At 48.2% G+C, this 25,503-nt stretch overlaps 1 protein-coding gene across 1 annotated transcript in view; it reads left to right on the top strand.

Annotated features, from left to right (window-relative positions):
• The window catches only part of LOC144169287 (peroxisomal ATPase PEX1-like), a 156,216-nt gene that overhangs the window by 55,152 nt on the left and 75,561 nt on the right, over positions 1-25,503 (top strand). Inside the window, exons 12-17 of the mRNA XM_077698364.1 lie at positions 4,076-4,257; positions 5,438-5,572; positions 11,662-11,726; positions 15,742-15,801; positions 15,916-15,998; positions 18,847-18,950. Of these exons, the coding sequence (XP_077554490.1) occupies positions 4,076-4,257; positions 5,438-5,572; positions 11,662-11,726; positions 15,742-15,801; positions 15,916-15,998; positions 18,847-18,950 (629 nt within the window). The remainder of the gene's footprint in view (positions 1-4,075; positions 4,258-5,437; positions 5,573-11,661; positions 11,727-15,741; positions 15,802-15,915; positions 15,999-18,846; positions 18,951-25,503) is intronic.

Raw genomic sequence — 25,503 nt, 5'->3', positions numbered from 1 at the left:
TGTCCACAAAGTACAGTCGCCGAAACCCTAGTTTGAGCATGCCAAAGGCATTTTCCACGGCCACACGCTGTAAGCTGTGGCACTTGTTGAAGTCCTCCTTGTACTTAGGGAATGTCGCCTGATTGTCCTTGTATGGAGGCATCAGCCATGGCAAAAGAGGATACGCCGAATCCCCAAGAATGTACCTAGTCGTTGTTACATTTTTGCGCAGTATCTCCAAAAAAAGAGCTCTCTTTCAGAACACGGGCGTCGTGGGCCGAGCCGGGAAACCCCACAAACACATCTGTGAAGCGGCAGTCAGCATCACATACTGCTTGCAGAATGAGAGAAAAAACTTCTTTCTGTTGTAGTAGGATGCAGGCGACTCTGTCGGTTTCTTGATTTCGATGTGGCTTCCATCCACACTCCCGATGGTGTCCCGCGGTCCTTTGCCCTTGCTTCGGGCAAGAAACTTAGCCTTAATGATCTCACGCTGTCGCTCAGACGGCCACTTAATGACGTCGCCACTAATGTTGAAGAGAAAATTAAGAAATCTTTTTAGACATAGGGCGACTGACAACTCCGACACGTCAAAATTGTCGGCGATGCGGTACATATAAGACTGTGTGCCCAAGTATGCGAGGCCGATAAGGCAGGTCTTTTCTGCAGGGATCTGCACGCACCCACCTCGAGGAGCGGGGAAATAGTCTGACGCTTCGAACTTGCTCGCGAGTTCATGAAACGTCTCGAGTGACAGACGGAACAACCTCTTGAATTCGAAGTCGTAGCAGGAGCTAACAACTCTTTCGTAGTACATAGGAATGCGGTTACGGTCGAGGCGTATCAAATGCGCTGCAGCGGCATACAGCACCTCGTCGACTTCCTCGTCTTCCGAATTTGAATCGAGAAGCTCCATGACGGCGTCCAACGGAAGGTCGTCCATGCCGGCGTCCAACGGAAGGTCGTCGTGACGGAAAATCCGCACATGTGAGTCAAAGGCCAGTTTAAAATGACACAACGTGGACTTGTCGTGCGAGTTCACCACAGAGCACACAGGCAGGCTGGCAGCACAGCGTGCCACACCTAGTCCTAGCAGACGACAAGGCCTGCACCTCGCTCGATTGTTGCGATGCGGTGGCACCTACTGGTGGCGCTGCAGCATGCTGCACTGCACCGCAGCACCATGAATCTGCGCCCGTGCACCGCACCGGCACCACAGAAAATTCTCTGCAACGTTGCCGTGCACCGCTTCTGAATCGAATGGAGCTACAGTAAAACCTTGTTACAAGAGGCACTGCTACAAGGTGCACTCGGTTATAAGGGACATTTGAAAACGGTTTGGTTGGCTTTCCTATGTTCCTCACGTTAGCAACATCGCATACAAGGGACATGGTTACAAGAGACACTCTGTTACTAAGGGCAACTGTTCTAGTTTCCCTAGAGTAAATTCGTCACTATTTAGAAGAGACGTGATGGAAGAAGGGCCTTATATGGAGGATCTTGTGGAAAACTGCCTTGAAGATGAGGCTTGGGCCTGCACCCAAGGCACTGCAGAGGTTTCAGAAACTTTTGAGGAGTTAATGTCTGCAGATGTGGGTTTTGTGTGCTCCGAGAAGCTTACAGATGACATGATCCTCGCGCAAGTAAATGGTGTCCTTAAGGATGAACCAGGGGAGGAGAACAGCAAGGACATTGCAGTGCAGAGAGTGTCGGCAGTTGAGGCTGATGAACATCTAAGAGCACTTTAACGGCATTGTGAGAACAGAAAGGCATGCACAGTGAAGTGCTTTACTCTTCAGAAGTTTGCAAGGAGGCTAGTGCAATCTGAGATCCTCAGAACTAATATGAATGACTTCTTTGAGCCATAGAGAACATTTTCTTGTTGACGTGTATGAATATGTTTTGACGGTGATGTATAATAAAGGGGTCCAGTCATACTTAACACTATTTTTGGAGTTTTTGGTTTCAAGAGACATATTTCCCTAGTCCCCTGGGTGTATCTTGTAGCAAGGTTTTACTGTAAACCGTAAACACTTCCATGTTTTAACTGAGCAGGCACTATGAAGTTGTTATCCTGCTCTTAAAAGGGGGACATGGGTCTTAAAACATCTTCTTTTTATTTTCAAGTAAACTCTGTGAAGCTTGTCAGTTTTGCTGCTCTTTTCCCACTGATTTCAAAATTAGTTCCCAAGATGATTGGAGATAATTAGTAATTTTGGTGGAACAGTAGAAAAAGCAGTGTAAGTCACAAAAGTGTTCTCTTTGCATTTTTCAATACAACGAACCGTGGTGAATGCAATAAATGAATTGATGCATCGCTTGGAACTAATTTTACAGCTCATTAAAATTCGGTGTTTGAAATGGGTGTTCGAAATATTTTCTTGCCAGTGGTGCCACCAAAGTTTAATGAGCTGTAAAATTAGTTCCAAGCGACGCATCGGAAAATTGCTTCGTGTATTGCATTCACCAAGGTTCATAGTATTGGAAAATGTGAAGATTACAGTTTTATGACTAGGGCTGTTTTTTTCTATTGTTCCACCAAAAATGACTAATTATCTCTGGTTATCTTGGGAACTAATTGACCTACTGAGAAATAATGGCATATTTGAAATCAGTGGGAAAAGAGCAGCAAAACTGACAAGCTTCACTGAGTTTACTCGAAATTGAAAAAGAAAATGTTTTAGACCCATATGTTCCCAAAACACGTTTAGTTCATTCGAAAGATTGCCTCATTGGAATCATACTGACACCACTTTCAACGCACACTTCGCTCAAATAAACTATATAATTAAGAAAGAAGGGAATGGCCATGCGACCCACTAGCTTATTTCCTGCAACAGAACCTATGATGTCATGTGCGTCCAGCTGTGTGATTGGATGAGGCCGGCAAAAGCAAACGCAAATGAGGCATGGCTTATAAGCTTGCTGAGCGAGCTATTTGCGCATAAATGTAATACATATGAATTTTACAGTAGTAAGAATGGTGCAGTAAACAATGAAAGTTACGAAAATGCACGTAAGCATAGAAGTACCGATGCGCAGTGCTGTTGGTACTGGGCGCACTAGGCTTGTTTTAGCTGCACAGCAGTCCGCTGCTTTGGAGTTGTCTGACACGACACTGGCCAATTGGTGTAAGTGATGTAATCTTATGTGACCCTGTTTGCCGAGGATACTCCATGTTTCACGAAACGATTACTTTCTACAGTAACAAAAGCAATCCAGGTGCAAGTATGGTCAAAAACAAAGCAACGGCAGACAATGGTCCGTGGATGAGTATGGTAGCGCCATCTGGGATGACTGATGGCAAGCAAGGCTGCAGAGCTGAATGGCACAGTGGAAATTTATTTGAATACGTGCATCTATGACTACATTGCTGACGCCACGAAAACACATCATTTGGTGGGAGAATCAAAATTTTAACCTAAATTGATTAATTTACAAGTGAGTATGCATCATTTCCTGCCGGGCAAGCGCTGGGGGCACTATGCGCTATTCAAACAAACTTGTATGTTGTCTGCATGGCCCTGTCAAAGACCAAGTCGTGGGACAGCAGAACAGATACAGGCATCAAAGCAAGCACCATTACAAATAAATTCAGAACCCTTCCACTACTGTGAAGATTGGAAACCAGTTAATCTGTGTTAGTGTTAAGTGTGGTGACTTACTATATTGATAGAATTAAGACTCATACACACTTCTTCCTTAGCATTAATCCTAAATTAATTGTCATATAATTTATTTTGGGATAGTTTTTGTAAAACAAGAGTTGCAGCTGTTTTATGTAACCATACTCCCCATATAGAAGTCCATATATTGACAGCAGACGAGAATTCTGCAGCATTTACAAATTCACTCTGAACTAGTTATGACAAGTAAATGAAAGTCGGCGTAATAACAGAGTTGTCTTAGCGACCAATTTCACGATGATCTGCTCAGCATATTTACATTATGTAGAGAGCAACAGAGCATTTTACACTATCTCTGGAGCCAGCGCGTGCGATTCTTTGTCAACACGACTAGCAAGCCGCAGTTGTGCGACTAACGAGCTGTATCTGCTGCCCTTCTCCCCTCTCTCTCTCTCTCTCGCTGACTGAAGATCCCAGCGAGGAGCAGATTGTCCTGACAGACGACCACCTCGATCGCGCCTTGGAGGAGTACAGCCCAGCATCCCTTCGGGGGTTGAACCTGAGGAAGGAGCAGAAGCTGCACTGGGAAGACGCGGGGGGCCTGGCTGATGTGAAGACCTCCCTTCAGGAGGTCTTCCTCTGGCCCACGAAGGTGCGCTTTCTGTCTTTCTTTTTTTTTCGAATTTCTTACTCAGTTCTTTCTCTGGCTTGTCCCCTTCTCTTGCTGCTTCATTTTTCTCTTTTTATTTCATGTCTTCTCCCCCGTCTTCTTCTTTTTATGCTCCTCCTTCCGCTCCTCTTCCTTGCGATTCATTTCCCTCTTGTTCTTCCTCCCCTTCCATCCTCCCCTGCCTCCTCCTTCTGCTTATTCTTCTGTTTCTCTTTCCTCCTCTTCTCCTCCTCCTCCTCCTCCTCTTGCACCATTCTGTTTCGGCAAAAGTGCTTCAACGAGCTGCTCCACTCTCGTTTCAGCATCCATGATGTCTACCATCACAGCTCTTGGTGTGAAAAAAAATTCGGCCGCCTTCGCAAATGAAACGTGAAGGCTGAGGAAAAAGCGGAGCTGGTGGTGTTCTTTACGCAAACTGGGTCAAATCAAAGACCACAATAGTCCACCCTCCTGAAGTCTTAAATCCAAACGGCCAAAGTCCGAATCCAACGACCGAAGCCATTGCCGGCACTACGAACTTAAAGTAAATGCTGAGTGCCCCGAATGCGCTGATAGTGCAATTGGATAGATGCCAGCTTCGCAACACGAGGGACATGGGTTCCGTCCCGACCACGGGAGACATTTTTTTTCCTGAGGAGCACACTTCCCACACGTGCTCGTCGGCTCCTTCCCTCGCACTTCTTCGCCTAGCATGTTTCCTCCTCTCCACTTTGCTGTGCCTAGTTTTGAGCGACACCAGGCAAAGATGGAACTCGAGCTTTAGTAGCTCCGCTGTTGAGAGTTTCGGTAGCAGTGCCTGTTTGCACACTTTTGCCTTTTTCCGCTTCAGCAAAGAACCACCACTGCTGCTGCTGCTGCGAAGGTATTCTTGTAATCACGGCACTGTAATCTACCAATTAATGGCAGCTTGTTGTTCCACCTCATTGTATCTTCAATATTAGCAGTGGAGGAGGGGTGGGCAGGAGGAAATTTAGCATTCATTCCTGCGGTTGAATTTTGTCGACGTGTGCGAAATTCGGGCTCGCACGTAGCTGACATTTATTATCCCGCCTTGAGCTTATAAGCTCAGCCCATGTTCTTTGTCTACCGGCTGCTTTTGCTGTTCTATCGGGGATCAGTTATTGGTGTTTCTTTTTTACGTATGTCGCACATTTCCCCGCAGTACCCCGAGCTGTTTGCCAACTGTCCCATCCGTCCCCTCTCGGGCCTTCTGTTGTACGGGGCTCCTGGAACGGGCAAGACGCTTCTTGCGGGCATTGTTGCCTCTGAGTGTGCAGCCAATTTCATCAGCATAAAGGTGAGGTGGAGGCCTTGCCCGCATACAACTATGCGCGCAACTGTGACGTCACACTGTCTCGTCACATTGTTTGTTCGAGATGTTTATTTCCACGTTTCCCCCCTGAGTGGATAAGGTACTCTGCTGCTGAGTCAACGATGCAGGTTCGATCCCAGCCGCAGTAGCTGCTTTTCAGATAGGGGCAAAAAGTGAAGACGTCCGTATGTCGAGATTTAAGCGTCCGGTAAAGATCCCCACGGGGTAGAAATAATCCGGAGCCCTCCGCTGCGGTGCGACTCATAGCCAAGGCGTAGCTTCAGCGCGTAAATACCCCAGAATTTTAATTCTGAATTTTTCTCGCATGGTTCTAGGCTTATACCATGCAATGGAAAGGGTTTGGTGAGTTAAAGGGATGCTGAAGAGATTTGTAAACATTGTGGGGTTACTTGTGCAAATTGTAGTCTGGAGTGCCTAGGCCATGTTTTGACCACTCAGTGTGTTAATTAACACGATTTCATTTAGTAGAAAAATCAATTCTGAGGTACTGTTCTCCTCTCTGCATCCTCCTTGCCAATTTCCTATGACGCTTACTTGAGATGGCTTGGCTTGTCTGCGCTACTGCGTGGCTCGACGACCCTCTGACAGAGTCGGTCAGCCGACCATTTGTGGGTCGGTGCAGTTCGTTCCCTCAGTTATAACTAAGCCACGACACGATTTGTGCCTGGAAGAATGCACCTTTAGCTTTTTAGTTTGTAGACTGTATCAAGCTTAGCAAAGTCTAAATTCAAAGTAGCCCCACACAAGCGCACATGATTGGTATGCTACTAGAAAATTAAGGCCAATTAAAGGCAAAGGAAGAGTCAGAAGTTAATATAGGTACAGTTGAACCCGACTATATCAAACCCATTTGCATCAAACTGTCCTTTATATCGAACTATTTCTGGACACAGTACATTTACAATGAAGATATATAGTAAAAACTACGCTTATATCAAACAAAAAATTCCCCCGCACCTCCCCGAAGGGAATCGTGCAGAAATGCGAATGCATTGGGTGCACCGATGAGTGTGTTGCGAGTAATGGCGTAATTAATGACGAGAGTTTGAACGTAATCATTTATTCATCAGCACCTGTTTGTGTTATCGTTGTACCTGACGGCCACAATCACTGCCTTGTGATCGCTAAAGTGCACGGTCAAAGGGTCTTTGAGAAGCATACGCGCGTCACAGTTTCGCGTAAAGACCAGATCAATGCAACTCCCGTGAATGGTAGTGGGGCAAGTGTTGAAGCCCCACGTGGGGCAGACTTGTCTTCTTCTTCTTCTCCAACCGATGATGATGACGTGGAAGCAACTGCAGTGACGTCACCGCCAGGGAGAGGCGTAATGCTCACGTTGCATTTTGTGAACCCCCGACTAAGAAATGCATTCGCATTTACGACGACGACGACGAAGGCAGAACTACGAGGCGCGCGCTCACGTGCGCTCGCGCTGGAGGAATGCAGGCGCACGCCGGCCAACGGAGCAAGACAACCCCCGGCTAATAAATGCATTCGCATTTAAAATACCAGCGACAAACGATGTATCGAATGAGAAGTGCCGCAGAAGTGCCCCCCCCCCAAGTTGTGTTTCCCTCAAAGTGGAGGAGAAATTCCGCTGGCGCACCCCTTAAAGTGGTTTACCCCAGCGACTCTTTCCCAAAGGGGTTTAGCGGGTGGCTCTTTCCCCTTCTTCACCTTGCTCTCCCTATCGTGACTGTGACATCACGCCGTGTAGGAGGAGCCATCAACACCCTTCCTGGCAAAAAATGATCCCAGCCCACCCGCCATGCTTTTTTTTCGTTCGTTGTGTTTCTGTCGTTCAAGCTTTGTGGGCTTTTTCGGAAGTGTAGCTGCGGTGGCTAACGCTGGTGTCACTAAATAAAGGCGTATTTAGAGGCTCTAGCTAGCGCGAGGTGGCCGAATTTCTCTTTCGCCTCGAAGCTGGCAATCGGAAATTGAGTCGAACCTGGTGAGAAGTCAGCAGGGTTCGCACAGGTCCTTGAAAACCTTGAAAACCCTTGAATTTAGAAATGTCAATTTCAAGGCCTGGAAAGTCCTGGAATTTTTAAATGGTCCTTGAAAACCCTTGATTTTTCTGGAGAGAACCAATGACCCTGTCTTTTCACAAGAATTTAAAGTGTTTGTAAAAATGTTAAGAAGCATTGTAACAATCAAGTTTCAGTGTATTGCATGAAATTACGAGTTTGGTGGATTGTCATTCTTACGAGGCAACGTTGGGAGCAGCATTTCTCAATAGAATCCATGTCACGATACAATTCAGTGAAAGCCGGCTTCTCTTTTCTATCTTGCATATTCCATTTAGTCTGCGGACGGCCGCTCATTGCATATTTGCTGTGCCTCATACGCTCCATCTGCGTTTGCTTATATGTGCAAATGGTAGACGTGTACATAGTTCATCCTGCCTTGCAGCAACACTTGCTGATTTATTTAAAGCTCATACTCTTGCTGATAAAGCAGAAGATGCAGGCAACATTATGAAGTTTTGAAATCAAACAGCCTCAGCAAAACACCAAGAAAAAAATACCTCTAAATGCCAACTGTGAAATAAAAAATAAAGCTGGGGGAGCATTCACGAACCCGTTGGCGCCTATTTAAATGTGGACTAATGTGCTTAGGAATTGGGCAATAACGAAATTTTGCGTTGGGTTAAAAAAGTTATAAATACTAATCCCATATAAAACGTTAGATGGGGGCCTTGAAAATGTGTTTTCTGGTCCTTGAAAGTCTTTGAAAACCCTTGAATTTTTGCTTTTGAAGCCTGTACGAACCCTGAGTCAGACATCCTCGTCAGGCACAAGACTCCCGAGAACACCTTGTCGAAGTAGGTTCCGGGCAGATGTTACTGAAGAAACTGCCCGAAATTGCTTCAAATCTGCCAGCTTGTGCGTGCCGGTGATGACAGAGTCATAAGGAGTGCAATGAAGCCACCGCCGATGTTGGTGAAGCGTGGAGTGGTTTGTCGGAATTTCTTGACGCTGTTGCCGGATCAACGGTCAGCCAGTTTATGAACGTGGATTCGTGGTGTCGTGACCACGGGAGAGTTTGGAGGACTACACGGTCGACATCGTACTGAGTGAAAGCAAAAGCGGGTGCAACGAGGAAAGTAATGACGATCCTTTGCGCACAACCTCTGAAGTGATTGGTGCACTCGCACTAGCCTGGAGCTTCTTCGCAAAAGTGAAAGATTGCGGCCTGAGCTTCTCCGACCCTTTAGACAATGTGGAGAAGTGCAGACTATCTCGGGCAGAGAGGTTGTTGAAGCAGAAGAAGATACAGGACAATTAGCACAAGGACGCGGGTTCGATTCCCGGTCGCGGCGGCCACTTTTCTGATGGAGGCTAGAAGCAAAAACGCCCGTGTGTACGAGATTTCGGCGCACGATAAAGATCCCCAGGTGGTCAAAATTAATCCGGAGCCCTCCACTACGGCGCGCCTCATCGCCTGCGTTGCATCGGTGCGTTAAACCCCACAATCAATCAATTAAAAGCAAAAATGCCTGTGTGTACGAGATTTTGGTGCACGTGAAAGATCCCCAGGTGGTCAAAATTAATCCAGAGCCCTCCACTACGGCGCGCCTCATTGCTTGCGTTGCGTCGGCGCGTTAAATCCTACAATCAATCAAATCAATCTTGTTGGCCTGGTATTGACATAAACACCAACTGCTTGCAAGCACAGTGCTGAGTCAGCCGACTGTCGGCCTGGTCCGGACACGCCTCTTGCGACACAGGCACAGTCACGAGCCAGGCAAGCCCCAAAGGTGGGGGCAAAGCACCTCGCAGTCGAATATCTCAGATGACGCAGAGGACGTTCATCCACAAGCAAAGCATACGCCTCGGTTGTGAACGTTGCGACTCTAAGCGTTCCTGGCTGGCTTATTTGACCCATGCCGGCAAGTGCAGAATGCCGATTCGTGTGACATCGCGAATGCCCAACCAAAGATAATGTCGGATGCCAAGCATGTTGTTGCACAGAACTGAAGCCGAAACTGGTTTGAATTCCAATCTTGGACATCATCCAATCGCATTGCAACTCAAATACGTGTCGCTACTGCTAGTTGTTGCGGCTGCCGCAGACTGCGCACAATATTATTTTTTCTTTCCAGCTTTATAACTTAAAGGAGCACTGACACCAATTTTCGGCGTTAATATTATTGCACAGTTCACTTCCTTCACTCAACAGAATACCCTGGTTGAAATATGAGCGGCCTGCGACGCGAAGAACACAGTTCAACTGGATCTCATTTATCGCGCCGACGAAGCAGCGTGCGGAGCGGCACTCAGCAAATGGACATCAGCGTGACATCACTCCAGGAGAGGAAAAAGTAGTGACGCGACAGTGCTCGTCAAAAACTTGTGACGTCACTTCACGCGCGCGGCCCCACGAGCAGTGAGCGGGCGCAACACCCTCTCAAGCGGGCGCCGGTGACGTCCGCACAAAGCAGTGAGGTCAGGCAGGGAGTCTGTCATATGTGCCGTTCAAGATGAAAGCGCGGGAATTTGAAACAAACGATTTTCAGGCCGTTCAATGTAATTAACTATCGCGCGCTGAAGTATTTGAAGTGCTGTTTCAGGTTGGCCAGACCATTAAGCATCGATAAAAGCAATAAAAGTAACGAAATTTTCGTGTCAGTGCTCCTTTAAATACTGCTTCATCGACCAGATAAATGACGCAAGGTATGTTTATTTGAGTCAGTCTGTGCAATGCAAACAAGAACAGAAGTTTGGGGAATTCACTTCAGTGTCCCTTTAATAATGCTCATAGTTGTATGTTTGAAAAAGCAGTTCTTCAACAGTGGAGCTGTTTAGGCCAGGCATTATCCGTCTGTCGCACAGAAAACCTTGAAGTGTGAGGGAAGGGGCGAAGAGGCAAGGAGCCCACGAGCAGGTGTTGGGAGTGTGTGCCTCAAGAAAAAAATGTGGTTAGGAAGGTCCCGGGGATTGAACCAGGGACCTTGTTGCTGTGAAACCGGCAACCTAACCACTGGGCCACCCCAAAGGCCCAAGGGCTCCAGGTTTAGCAGCGGCAGGGAACAATAACATGTGAAGCCAATTGGAAAGAAAAAAAAAAGATTGTGTTGGCACGCAGTGCGCAACACCTACAAGAAGAAAAAAAAGGCCAGATAGGTATTTTCACAAGTGGTAGAGCCAAATGGGTTAATTTAGAAGCGAAAAAAAAAAAACAACAACAACCTAACAATGAATTCAGGTGCCAATAGCATGCAAAAACCACTGCTGATCTTGCCTTCGCAGACCGCTTCATTACGAGACAAGAAGGCAGATGCGCACGTGTTTGGGAGGCTGGAAGTAAATAATAAAACATTGAGAAAAGCGATAACTTAACTCCCAAATTAAGCACAACAGAAATCAAATAAAAGGTTGCCACCGTGAACAAGGGGAAGAAAATGCTTCCCATGGTCGGAATCTAACCTGGGTTTCTGGTATTGTGAAACTGGCTTCTATGCGATTGCGTTTGGGGCGTAATCTCTCGCGTGCTGTTCTCCTCACCAGTTCACGCGCATTAACGCCTGAAGAGGGGAAGCACAGACACTGAGTTTTCGCTACAGACGCCAAGTTCGCGCAAAGCCAGTTGCCGTGTATTCTAGCGCGTGCTAACGTGGTTCACTTTGGGAGAGATGTGAAAGGCTGCGTACAAAACAATCTGGGCCGGCCAGTGATGGCAAACTTTCAGCGGCAAGTTCGCAAATCCATGCGAGGTGCAAGTGCTGGGTCTCTGAGGAAGGGAGGGGTCTCCAGCCTTACGCCACTAGTGCAAGCTGCGCAAATTTTTTTTCAGCAAAAAAGCAGCCTCTTTAGGGGATTTTTGTTTTAGCAGTGCTCCCCTCGCGCGAGTTTTCATGACGGGCACATTATGAAGAGAGGAGGTCATCCGACGATGAAAACTGCATGACAGATATGCTTGTTGGTTCTGTTGCGATTGTAAATGGAGGTGCGGTATTCTGCAATGAAACACTGTACTACTCCAGATCTGTAAAAAGTGCTCCCAGCTACACTGATAAGCCTAATGTGGCCGCTTCTCGTTATTTCTTTCAGGGTCCTGAGCTCCTGTCAAAGTATGTTGGTGCTAGTGAACAGGCCGTCCGGAATGTCTTCCAGAGGTAGTACTGTCATGTATCTTGCATCTTTTTCAAGATTTTTGTTCTTAAAAGGGGCATTTGAAATTCACAGGCAGTATGCTAGACAGCCTGGGAAGCAGTCTGTTTAGGTGTGTGAGTAGGTGGCCGAGCAACTGATAATTTTGGCCAGTTCTTCAAATGGAAACACCTTAGCTTGTGCGTCCATAAGGGCAAGCTATGGTTTTTTAAAAGACAAAAAAAAAATGTTGCAAACAGTGTTGCAATAAAATGTAACTGAAACCATTTGTGCACGTCGTAAATTACAGAGGAAGTTTTTAGTTAAGCAGGGGTGAGACAGCTGCGCATATTGCGCCTTTCTGATACAATTCCATTTTCCTGCGCCAAGCTGCTCCAAAAGCACGAAAATGGCGAAAATTGCGCCAAACTGCTCCAGAAGAGCCTTACCGGCACGCATTTTGATGCTCATGTCAGTTTCGGCGGGGACGAAAGCCTCCAGCATCCCGGTCACCGCTTTTATCGTCGGTCAATTGCAAACACAGAAATGGCACAAATAGAAAGACTGAAACGAAGCAAGCGATAGCTTCTAAAACTCGATTCGCTTTCCGTCCGGGTTCGCTGAAACGGCCTTCTCGATTAGGCATCACTGTGGCAACAAACATGGCCACCGCCTGATCTGGCTGCTACCAACGCGCTCATTGTGCATCGCCGATATTTTCCCTGGTTTATGTTACGCTATCAGCTGGGTTCCAGTCTATTCATTCTATCTGTTGTGGCTCTGAACAGTGACGTTAACGCGGGGATATGGTTTGAGATTTGTGCCAGATTACGGGAAGTTGCGCGGCTCGAAAAAAAGTTCATTGAAATGTGGGGCCTACGACTTCGGCGTGGTTTGTCCTTGAGTTGCGAAACGCGGTGGGCGCGTCTATAATCGGGTTCGTGAAGTGAATTTTTTGGCTCGTTATGGTGTTATAAAATGCTGAAGTGTTGCTGTGCTTCGAAGCGCAATCGCGAGCCTCGGGGATGGAACGGTTGACACGAAAGTTGCGGGCTGTGCTGCGGCGCCGCGACCTGTTCAGGCAGCGCCCAATAGCTGCAGGACTACACTGTTGCCCTAGAACGCAACTATAACGCTTGAAGTATGCAAAGTAAATTTAATGCCAAAATCTAGGTGGCTAAACAGTAACGCTACTCAAATGACCATAGGGTGAACCTGCGCCCCGGTGACTGAAACAGGTAGGCTGGTTGGGCTATGCGACCGTTAGCTCGAAGTTGCTCAACTGTTGCCGTGACTACAGTCGTTCGTACAACGCAGCCTGGTATTACAAAAATAATAATTTTAGTGTTAAAACGGCAAAAAAAAACGCCACAATTGCGGAGCTTAAAATTTGATAAGAGGTTTAGCAGTCCGTCTGTTCCGTCTTTTATGTAGTTACCGTGCTGACCGGGACTCGTCTGGGCACTTAGGCATTCGTAGCGGTAGGGGGATTAGTTCCGCGGGCCTGCCTTCGCCTTGTCCGCGCCTCCTCGCCCTTCCGCGCGCGCAGGCGCAGACCGGTCCCGGCAACCCGGTAACAAAGTAACCAACAGAACAGACGGACTGCTAAAACTCTCTAATGTTAACGGCAGTTTTGTTGTTTGTGTTGCATGCAGCCGCAACACATCACCAGTTAGGAAAAAGGTGGTGCAGTTAGTACTTTGTGATACTCTTAAAAACGCTTTCAGGTAAGGCTGTTTCAGTGTTCTGTGTATTCAAAACTGATTGAAATGTGCACTTGACCCTGCAAATAACTGAAATAATGATGTTTTAAGCTCACAAGACGGTGTATTAAATCTCCCTAGCTGCTCCAAATCAAGATTCTTCTGCTCCAAAACCGAAATTTTGCTGCTCCGAAATCTGCTCCCAAATCTGTTTGGGCTGTCTCACCCCTGGTTAAGAAATAATATTCTAGTATTGAAGTGTATTGTGCATATTTTGCTGGTAGTACAGTGGAACTCCGATAATACGCCTTTCAAGAGCCGCGTGAAAGCGTTGTATGACTGGAATGTTGTATGATTGGGGTACGAGTCAATTGATTGATTGATTGTAGGGTTTAACGCGCCGACGCAACGCGGCGATGAGGCGCGCCGTAGTGGAGGGCTCCGGATTAATTTTGACCACCTGGGGATCTTTAACGTGCGCCGAAATCTCGAACACACGAGCGTTTTTGCTTTTCGCCTCCATCAGGAAAGCGGCCGCCGCGGCCGGGAATCGAACCCGCGACCTCGTGCTCAGCAGCGCAACGCCTTAGCCACTGAGCCACCGCGGCGGGTCACGAGTAAATGCTGCCCTAGTAGATTGTCCCACGTGACCGGTGTGCTTAGAACTTTTTAAAATTTCTGTGTTTAGCACACCATCGCGTAATTTGTGAACACCTAGCTGAAATCCCAAGCTTAAAAAAAAAATCTCCTATTTTGTGCCCCCCTTTTCCTTCGCGGTGTCTATGCTATCCAGCATACCGTGTGCCACGCCACCCTCGGCCATCTTTCGGTCGCCCGCCAGCCCTGTGCCCCGTGCGCGTGAGATAAGCTGGGAAGGTTAATGCGGCCAAGTCAACTGAGAGGGGAAAAGGTGAGCGTGCGAAACTGCCAAGGCCAAGGGAAATGAACGATAGTACGAGGTGGCGGTGGAAAAAAGGCAGGAAAGAAAGAAGAACCGCAGGACGATGCGGGAGGTTGAAGCGACGAACAGGGGGGGAGAGAGCATTGTGAAAGGAAGAAACTTTGATTGAGCGGGTGAGGAAAGCGAGTGTTCGGTCATCGCTGTGGGGTTGTGGTGTACGTGTTTTCATGTTTGCCGGCTTGATAGGAGCTTCAAATTGGCGGTCCGCTGGCCACCTCGACTTCTCGCTGTTGGCGCGTTGGCGCTCTGCTGCCGCGTTCTGCTGCTCTGTTAAGCTCCTGCCCGCCTATACCCACCTGCTTGCTTCAGTTGTTTCAGGGCCCACCACTGACTGTGAACCTTTGCATGTCAAGCAGGGGCTAAGGAATACAGGTCGGGATGAGGCAGCGGGAAAAGTGGTAAAAATGCTGGTTTATGCCCGTCAGCGTCTGTCGTGTAAAGTGGTCTGCGTGCACGCGAGCATTGTGTGATTGGGGTTTTTTATGCATTATTTCTGTGGGGAGTTAGCTGGGACCAGGGTGATCCATTATAAGAAGGGGGTTGCTGTAAGACCGGGGGGTGTATAATTGGGGTTCCACTGCCTTTCTGGGCTAAGCAGCAAAATAATAGCCGTCCTTGTTGCACACTTGGCATGACATTTTCTCGAGTTTTACGCCTCTCTTAGACTCTGAGGTTGTAATGATGTGGCATCATTATTATTCATTGTTTATAAACTCATGGGCTTTATTTTGTATCTGTAATGCTGCTCCATTCATAAAAATAGTGGCATTATGCTTGCATGGCTTTCTTTACACTTGGTGGTAGAGAACGAATTGAGCCATTATAACGAAAATGCCTGAGTGTGTTATAATTTTTATTGCATGTGTTCTGATTGCACTAACAAGTGTCACATGAGTGCAACACACATTAGTGTGTCATGCTAATGTCAACTATATCTGAAATGTGGAAGAAATGCTAGAAAGTATGGTGTAAAAATAAAATATAAATAAGCAGCTTATGGAAGCAAGGGTTAATGCAGTAACGACAAGGACAGGGAACAGACTGGACGAGAGCTACAAAACTTTGCGATCCTAATACAAGGTGAGACAAAAATTTTACACAAATCTAGCAGGAAATCTAGTATTATAAGTATGTCCTTAGGGTAATTTGCCATTGAATTAGTACTAGGCTTCACTCATTGAGCCTCTTGTTGAGCTCACTGTCCTGGACAATTCTTTTAACGTTTACCAGCTCTAGTAGCATGGATTCATAGATATCGAATTTGTGTCTAAGCACCATTATTTGGAGAAATGGGAGGAGGCCTGCTTTTGTCTTCTTTGGTGAAAAGACTGAAGACTGGTCTAATGAACTACTTATTTTAATTGTCTCTTTTCGCAGGGCCCAAAATGCAAAGCCCTGCATCATCTTCTTTGATGAGTTCGACTCCATTGCACCGAGGTGAGTTGCGGGGATACTTTTGTTGCCTTAGCAAATCATCTGCATGAAGTTTCCTGCCTTCCTTTCTCCCGATCGTGCTTGTACTGTTAATGCAACATCTTTCTGCGCGTGCAGGAGAGGGCACGACAGCACTGGCGTCACTGATCGCGTGGTCAACCAGCTTCTGACACTGCTCGATGGTGTGGAGACCACCACAGGTGAGACTCAATGCGCTGGCCTGTCAGACAAAAAATTGGAAGGCCTGAGAACCTATGCCTGTTGTCCTGTGCACTACTTTCGTTAGGCCACCCATATACTTGCTAGCCATGAGCTGACGTTGCCTTCTTCTTGGTACTCATTGTTCAAAAATTGCCGTGGCAAAAATGCTGTAGGTACTCATAAGTTACAATGCTGCTCAGGCCTCCTATTTTTTTGTCATCAACTTTCCACACGGTGGAAAAACTTGACCTAACAAGCAAAAGTGGTTGCATGAAGTTGAGCCTAACCCTACAGCACGCTGCATTTTAGCAACTCACTTGTATAGCATGCTCCCTCGCCTGTGATGAAGTTGCTCGTAGTGTTTTCAACCTTTCAACATTAGCTTTGATAACAGTGCGTATTCTGATAAAGAAGAATTCACCATGAAGTGAAATTTATGTGTTAATTGCAAAGCAGTGAGCAATTTCGAGGGACATTTTTTTTATACACCTTCATGGGTGCATTGCAATCGTACTGTTTATAGCTGCTTGTAAATTCAGACGGAGTAGCATATTGAATTGCATTTTAGCGAAAGTGCAGTTATTATAAAATGTCTGTTGAATTAATGTGAATTAAAAGGGCATATCAGATTAATGAAATATTGAAGATATCCAAGCAGAAACACTGTGCAGGGGTGGAACAACTGCGCCATTTGCGCCATTGAGCGCCACATTTGTTTACCTGCGCCATCTTGCGCCAAACAGCCCCTGTTGCGCCAAACTCGTTTATCAGCGCTGTCCTGCACCGCAGTGCCTGAATTGAGCCACTTGATACGACCGCCATGATGCCCAGCGCCCGAAAACTGGCTGAAACATGGTGTTTTCGGTTTCATCGAGGCTGTGGGCGGCTATGGAAGTTGGTTTTGGTTTAGCCGTAAGGCCGCAGGCACTACGTGCTTTCTCCGCATTTCCGTTGCATTTCTTTATGTTGCATTTGCACGGTTTTAGATGTGACCACATCTCAATCACCCGCCTTGTCCCTGCATCCGGCGTCGTCGGCGTCCTCCCCTCCACCATTCTCCTCACCGCGCCAGCTGCGCTCTCCGCCGCTCACCCCCTCTCCTCTCCGATAGCGAACACTCTCTCGCGAGGGGCATTGGATTGGATTCGATTGGATTGGCTTGGATTGTCTTGGCTTGGCTTGACTTGGATTGGATTGGATTAAAGTGGATTGTGTTGGATTGTGTTGCGTCATAGCCGCGGCAGACGCACTGGCGCCGGCGCGTCCCCTCACCGTTATGCGCGCTATAAAACGCGGTGCCTGCGCCGCTCCGCTCCATCGTTTCAGCGCCGTTCCTCCGCTGTCCAACGCTGCAACGTGAACCCCCTATGCGTCGCATCTACACAGGGGTTCCCGCGAGGGGAGGTGGGAGTTTTCTTTTCTTTGCTGGTGTCGGTTGCTGCGCCACAAACAATGGAAAATGGCCAAAAGTAAATTGTTTTTGTGTCTCATTGCAAACAGACAGAATGATATTGTCATGAAAAATTGTAGTTTATTGGAGCTGCACATTAATTTAGTCACCCATTTTTGATGATCCTAGCTTTGCTGCCCGCAACTTTCCGTAGCTGCATGTATTGAACCGACAGGGTCGTGGATGCTTTGCCCTCACTTGTTAATTCGGTTTGCTGTTGTTGGGAGGTAATTACACATTTTCACCTGTGAACTTTGGGGTTAGCTTTCATCAGGGGAAGATGGTCCAACATTAATCATATCTTCCAACACGCTCTAGTTTTGTAGTCTACAGTGTAAGTTCATCGACTCTCGTAACGTCGTGACAGGCGAAGACAAAGCTAAGTTCAGCTTCGCACGCACTGAAACCACTGTTCGATAGAAAAAACTGCAAGCAAACACCTTGTTTTACGGAATGCCGCCGTGTGTGTGCATAAACACTGCCGTTTACGTGATACAAAGCAAGGCCTGTTGTCTGATCTCTTTCGACTCTACGCGTGAGGTTTGACATTTGAACGGTAATAAAGTGGCGTGCTCGCTGGGGCTGAAGGGAAATAACTCCCCATTTTGTAAACCTCGAGATGTAGTACAAGAACTGCGTTGCTAGTTCGGAGTAGGTTCTAGTGCATGGTGGAACGCTTGATATAGTAGGCAGATAAAACGTAATTGGCAGGCGACTTGCAGGGCGGCCTGTAGGGAGATGAGGGAGGCACCATAAGGCTGTGAAATGGTGTTACATCTGCTCCAAATGGCATTTCTGGCTGCTCAAAGCCTGCTACAAAAGGCACTTTTGTCTACTCCCAGGACTGCTCTCAAACCCATGTACCCTGTTCCACCCTGACAAATGTAATGTTAACGTTCCTTGATAGTGAGGCTTTGCTTTCCAGACATTAGCTGGAACATGGCTTTGTGGGACCTGGGTGGGTCATCTGGCATAATTTATGAATGACCGCGGAGTGGTGTTTGTCCCACATCTTACATCCTACGTGTTCGAGTTGGAGGTTGGTGCACTGCCCATTTGTCTTGAGTGAAAGTGGTGGCGATGCAGTCATGTATAAGTGACCCTTTTGTGGATACACGTAATGTGGGATACACGTAATTAACATACCTATTTGTAGGAGACAGACGAGTTACATAGAAATGAAATGTTTTTTTGTTGGAGGGCCCGGTGATTGAATGTGCAGATATGGCCATGAAGTACATTCAATGTTATACGAGGCATTGGTGATCAATGATGGCCTGCTTTGGCGAATGAGAATTCTGAAGTGCTGTGCATCAGTGTCCAGCTGTTTTATTGTTGTGAGGATCGTGTGTGACCGCTCGGGTAATGTAACTTTTGTACCTATTCTTCCTTAACAGGTGTCTACGTGTTGGCCGCTACAAGTAGACCCGACCTCATTGACCCAGCCTTGCTCCGACCGGGCCGTTTGGACAAGTGCCTTCATTGCCCCCTGCCAAACACGGTAAGGACTGGAAAGTTCTATTTCATTCCACAGTTCTAACCTCGCCACTCCTAGTTAAAATCAAGTGCCAAATGTGGTGGGGGAAACAGTTGTCTGTTGTTTCGGCTAAGTTTTTAGAGGCAGAGGAAACAAAAAATCACATAGGTGCTGTGTAGCTGTACAAGTGATGTTCTTAGAAAAACATAAGTGCGATAGATCCATTGCCGATAGCTGCGCAAACCACCATGCTAAACACTGCCTTCATATTATGCCATCACTGTTGTCCATACAAACTTGTTGTATTGTATTTGAAGAGCTCTTCTGAAATGTTAAAATGCTGTGTCGAAATGCTCGGCTGTCAGTTGTTTTAAAGGGACACTGAAGTGAATTTTTCAACCGTCTGTTTGTGTTTTCATTGCATAGACAGGCTCAAGTAAACACTTTTCATTGTTTATCCAGTCAGTAAAGCAGTATTTAATTTATAGAGCCTGAAAGAAGAAAAAAATGCCATACGACGTTTTCAGCGGCGGCCTCATCAACTGCAGTAGTGACGCGAAATGATGCGTATTCGTCTTGCGATGTGATTCGATGACATCCAAGATTTGAAAGTTTGTGCATACGCACATGCGTATGTGTCAATGTTATTTTTTTGGGGGGAGAAGCTTGAGTATTACAGTCAGATCTCACTGCAACGATACAGACAGGACGTGCGAAAAATTCGTAGAAGCAGAAATTCGTTGTGGCAAAATGTGGCCCAACACACCACGAAAAGGCAAGAAAAATACCATCGTGTATTATCTGCATCACTGACCGCATAATGCAATCTTTAGAAAAAGGAATGATGCGCAGTTATGTCGTGCCTGTCACACAGGCACTTTCAATCCAGATTGAAGGGAAGCGGGATTGACTTTTCGAGCGTGCTCGATGCATCGTTGCTGTCACAGCATGTTTCCATCTCCTGATTGACAAATAGCGCTCACATGCGCCAGATAGCGCCAAAAAAGGTATTTTGCAGCTGGCATCGGGCAACCTTGGGCCTTTGTAGCCGGTATCAGCTGAATTCGCATCCGTGCCGAGGCCATTCATTGTAGCGTGGTTGTGTGTAGCAGCCGGTGCGACGTTTTGTTTCGGTCTCTGAGCACTTCTTTTGCGACGACGGCTGGCTTGCACCATGTTCTTTTTTTACATTCATCCCTGTAGGGGCAATACTACTAGAAGAAGTAGCAAAAACTGCTGTACTCTAAGCAGACGACGGCAGCTATTGCGACGACGTACCTTTGAAGGTCAAGTTTTCTCGCCAAAATGCGACCCCCCAGGGTCGATTTTTTTTTATTGCTGATATAAATTCTTCGGACAAAGCTATTTTGAGAAAAAATTGTTGTAATTTTTTTTTAGGGCGATCATAAAGTGCCAAAAAAATTGTTTGTGTTGTTACATAAGCATAGTTTATTCATGAGTAGCATATGAAAAATTCTGAGAGTTACGCGGGCGCAAGGAGCAGGAGAAGTGCAAGAGGTGCACCAGTTTCCCGGACGCAAGAAGTGGGAAGCGCCCGGAGGACGAAACTGAAACCAGCCGTTGTGCGCCTGCGCGTGACCCGATGAGCAAGCGATATCAGGCTCACCGCTGTAGTAAAGCGTAAAAAAAGAAAAGAAGAGCCATCGGTGCAAGAAAGAAATTTCACGTATTTCTGCAGTGTGGCAGCACATGCCAAGGTTGAAAAATGATCGATAAAGGTGCTGTTGCGACCGAGCGGGGGCACCCGGTCCTTCTCCGTGGCCTCCAACATACGATGGGTAGCGTGTATGAAGCGAGCGGCCAGCCGGTGTTGCAGCCGTGAAGAAGTCCAGAGCAGTAGGGTAACGTAACTGTTTACTTCATAGCGAGAGGTGAGCCGAAGCCAAAAAATCATACAATGCCCCGACGGGCGAGGTTACAATACAGGACAGGAGCAGAGCGACCGCATGGATTCGCTGCTCAGACAGGAATGAATTTCAACGTTTGCACTGCTTCTATTTATACCCAAAAAACGCCCCCAAGAGTAACACGCCACGAAATCACAGACACACACACACGTGTCCATAGTTCGCGAGTCATGGCTTCGCCCCTCGTGGCGTCCGAGAGAGGGGAGAGAGTGTCCTTGAAAGGTGCCGGGGTCGCGCTATCAACTCTGATCGCGCTGATAGGAAACGTCTAAGCCGGGAAGGTCAAGGCAGGTGCCTGAAGGGTGTGGCGCTGGCAGCTGCCGGAAGCACGTGCAAAGCGAGGTGATTGACCCGGCATGGCGAGACACGAAGTACGATTCACCGACACGTGGGCGCACATGGTCGATTCCCACGTGGTCGCTGATGCGGAAAAACACGTGTTGCTGGCCGATTCGTAACAGCTTCTCCGCCGGGGGTCCGAGATCCCGATGGATAAGGGTCTTCAACCGTTGTCCGGAGGGATGCTTTCGCAGGGAAGTGCTCAGCAGACGCTCGACTCCAGGCCTGGGCTGTACGACACCGTGCTGGAGCTTCACAGGGCCGATCACTGGACGAGAAGTGGCTCCCCAAGAACGTCTCTGGATTGGTCAGGCAAGCAACAGAACAACACAGCAAGACACAACCGCATCGCCGGCAAGTGCGAAGACAAATCCACACTGAAGATCTACCAGGCTTTTTGTTGCGAAAAAAATACGCTAATAACTAACTACACTAGTTATATTTTTAGCCCAGCAGTACTTTAGACAAGTGCACAAACTTGAAAGGTGACATTTCGCGTGATTGGAAATGTCCCATACACACACAAAAAAAACGTAATCATAAAGGCGAAACCTGCTTCAGGAAAAACAAAGAAATTTGAGAAAGTCAGGCGTCTACAGGCCATTTCTCGCGCCGAGAGCTGCGATTTGAGCTCTCGTCAATGCCTTGAGCTTTTCCCTTTCTGTACCGCACTTTAGTTGCAGCCGTTCTCTCAACGCTGCTGTGTCCGCGTGAAATGACACCGGTCGTCTTGTTCGACAAAGGAGGAGCGAGCGGGATTTTCCCCCGTTCATACGTTAGGCGCGCACTGCTTCTAGGCGGCGTTCCCTCGGCGCGATGCGAGCTCACGGCTTTGCTCGCACTGAAACACGCGCCACCATTATGCGCTGAAGTTTTTGCTACCTCCTCGTTGCTCGCCTTTTTACGAACGCGTTTGGCAAACGAACCTCGGAACGCGTTTAAGTTCACTCCTCTAGGCTGGTCGGTTCCAGACTTCGGTTCAGCCACAGGCGACACCGGAACCTTAACTAGCTCAGCTAATGTTGGCCTATCGACGGGAGCATCAGCTGGGAGTGAAACGGGCATGACGAGCTCTTTAGACACCTTGTAGTTCCCTACAGTCACTACCTCGTCGCCACTCGCGCTTTCAGCAACAACCTCGGCACGCGAAGACCGAAGCGTGTTTCCGTTCTCCTTTCTCACTGCCGGAACTACACTACAACTAGGCTGCCCTGTCTCAAAAGACGGCTCAGTTGACCGCGAACTGCGCGCGTTCGGGTCGACAGTCGTTTTCAAGGATTCCCGTGAACTAGCGCACTTCGAACATGTCGATGAAACATCTCCGCTCAGCGTAGGGGCTTTACACACAGTGTACTTACGCTGCCCTCCGTCGCGAGCCTCTGGAAATGCCCAATCATCACTTTCTGTCTGAGTTTCGCCATTCCTCACAGAGGTGGCGTCCCTATAGTTACTCGAGCTCTTCGCAGCGAGCCCAGCTGGTTCTTTCCTCGGCAGTTTCTCAAAATTGTACCCCGTTTCCCTTAACAGCTGATCCGACTTGTTAGAGAATAGGTACCTGTACTCCGGAAGTAGTTGTGGGGATACTGCTGCCTGCGTCACAAGTTCACCAAACGGACCTCCGATGCTGACCTTAGCAATCGGCAGACGAACGTTTCGTGCACCTACAGCTGGCTTCACCCAAACACACTGCCCCGTTAGCTGATCCGGTTCAACGTACGAAGGGTGGACCATGTCTACCGTTGCCGCGGAGTCGCGAAGCACTCTGCACGGTTTACCATTGACGACTAGCTCCCGTACGTACGGCTCTAGAAACTGCCTGCTGTCCTCACTCTGATCTAGTACGTGAAAGACTAGTTTCCCCTTTTTGCAACTAGCGGCGAAATGTCCAGTCTCGCCGCAGTTGTAACACGCAGCCTGTCTGCGCGCTTCAAAGGCTTTCTTTCTGCGCTGCTCCTCAGCGTCTGCTGCTCTCGTTTCGTTGTCGTGGCCAGTTTCTCTATCCCCGACAACGACTTTCCTTGCTCCACCGTCTACCTGGGGAGGTCTGCCTTGCGGCCCTGACTTATCAGGCCTCGGCCTGAACTCTTTTTGGCCGTCTGTCGGCCCCTGCGCACCTCGACGTGCGACGAACTCGTCGGCTAGCTGAGCTGCCTGATCCACAGTTTTTACCCCTGGCCTATCTTGCACCCAGAGTCTCAGGTTCTCTGGTAGACGGCGGTAAAACTGCTCAAGACCGAAGCACTCAACTACCTTGTCATGCTCTCCGAAAGCTTCTGCCTCTTTGAGCCACTCTTCCATATTGGCCTTCAGCTTGTAGGCGAACTCCGAGTACGACTCGCCCCTAGCTTTCTCGGCTTCACGGAACTTCTGGCGAAACGCCTCTGCTGACAGCCTGTACTTACGCAGGAGGCTCGACTTGACTTTTTGGTAGTCCTCCGCCTTTTCCTTTGGCAAGCGGGCCATCACGTCGGATGCCTCACCTGGCAAAAGCGTAAGCAGCTTTTGCGGCCATGAGTCTCGGCTAAACTGGGCCCTCTCACACGTACGCTCGAAGTTGACCAAAAAAAGACCGATGTCTTCTCCTACCTTGTAGGGTCGCATTAGGTCACACATTCGCAACGTAGGTCGGTCAGTCGCCGCAGACTGCACGCTGCTGCCACTCTGACGTCTAGTTCGAGACGCCTCGACGTCTAGACGCTTCATTTCCAGCTCATGCTGTCGCTCCCGTTCCTTCTCCTCGCGTTCCTGTTTCTGCCTCTCTTGCTCCTGTTCTCGCTTTTTTTCCTCGCGTTCCTCACGCTGGCGCTCAGCCTCTGCAGCCTGACGTTTAGCGGCCTCCCTGTCATTGATCAGCTCAATGCACTCAGACAGCTCGTCATCGTCAGCCCCAACAGCGAGTATAGCCTCTATCAGCTCTGGCTTTCTCAGCGCGTCCGTAACATCCAAGCGCAACTCTTTTGCAAGCTCCAACAACTGCGGTTTTTTCAACGCTTTCAAATTCATGGCCGGTCTAGAGTACTGCTTTCCCACTGTTCCAAAAATTGTTTTGCGCGAATAACCCACGCGACAAAAACAGACGCCCTACCAGCTATCCTCAGAAGCCTGGTAAAACTCAGTGAAGAAAAGTCCCGCACTCACCCTTGACCGCCGTGAATTCTGCGAAGTCCGAAGCCGCCTTGACGTCCGTGGTGTTGGGTCTCGCACCGCTGGCTCCAGGTGTCACGAAGTTGTCATCCGACCGCTGCCAACCAGTTGTTGCGACCGGGAAGGGCGACTGCAGCCGGGAAGACGTCCAGAGCTGATAGGCGAACGTAACTGTTTACTTCATAGCGAGAGGTGAGCCGAAGCCAAAAAAACATACAATGCCCCGACGGGCGAGGTTACAATACAGGACAGGAGCAGAGCGACCGCATGGATTCGCTGCTCAGACAGGAATGAATTTCAACGTTTGCACTGCTTCTATTTATACCCAAAAAACGCCCCCAAGAGTAACACGCCACGAAATCACAGACACACACACACGTGTCCATAGTTCGCGAGTCATGGCTTCGCCCCTCGTGGCGTCCGAGAGAGGGGAGAGAGTGTCCTTGAAAGGTGCCGGGGTCGCGCTATCAACTCTGATCGCGCTGATAGGAAACGTCTAAGCCGGGAAGGTCAAGGCAGGTGCCTGAAGGGTGTGGCGCTGGCAGCTGCCGGAAGCACGTGCAAAGCGAGGTGATTGACCCGGCATGGCGAGACACGAAGTACGATTCACCGACACGTGGGCGCACATGGTCGATTCCCACGTGGTCGCTGATGCGGAAAAACACGTGTTGCTGGCCGATTCGTAACAGTGCGCAAAGTACATCATTGACCATTTTGAAGGTGTTTGCCAGGAATGTACTATCGCGCCCAATTTGACTCGCAACAGGCGAGCGGCCGCCGCAGCTGCTCCCCGGGAGGCGGTGGCGCCTTGCAGCGCAGCACTCGAGAAGTAAAGGGAGAGGGGATCCGCTCTTCCGATAATCATCAGCAACCCCCGAGTGCTCTGTTGCCTTTCGCGCTCCGAATGTGATGCGCATGAAGCTGCCTGATGGAGTTCAGCTTGGCGCAGCCTTGCGACTCCAGAATTGGGACGCGTGATTGTTTTCATTGCTATTATTGCGAAATGAACGGTAGCTTGGATATTGTTATGGAACGTATTTTTTAAAAAAGCTTTGTTGTTGATCATCTTAAAAATTAACATTAAATTAAATACAGTTGAACCCCTTTATAAGAGACACATACCGAGGAGCAGTTTCTGTCTCTTATACGAGATGTCTCTTATAAGC

Source organism: Haemaphysalis longicornis, unplaced genomic scaffold, assembly GCF_048455015.1.
Source record: "Haemaphysalis longicornis isolate Haplotype H1 unplaced genomic scaffold, Haemaphysalis longicornis Haplotype H1 scaffold_2, whole genome shotgun sequence".
Taxonomy (NCBI): Eukaryota; Metazoa; Arthropoda; class Arachnida; order Ixodida; family Ixodidae; genus Haemaphysalis; species Haemaphysalis longicornis.
Note: the sequence above shows the minus strand (reverse complement) of the source record. Positions and strands in the feature narration are given on the sequence as shown.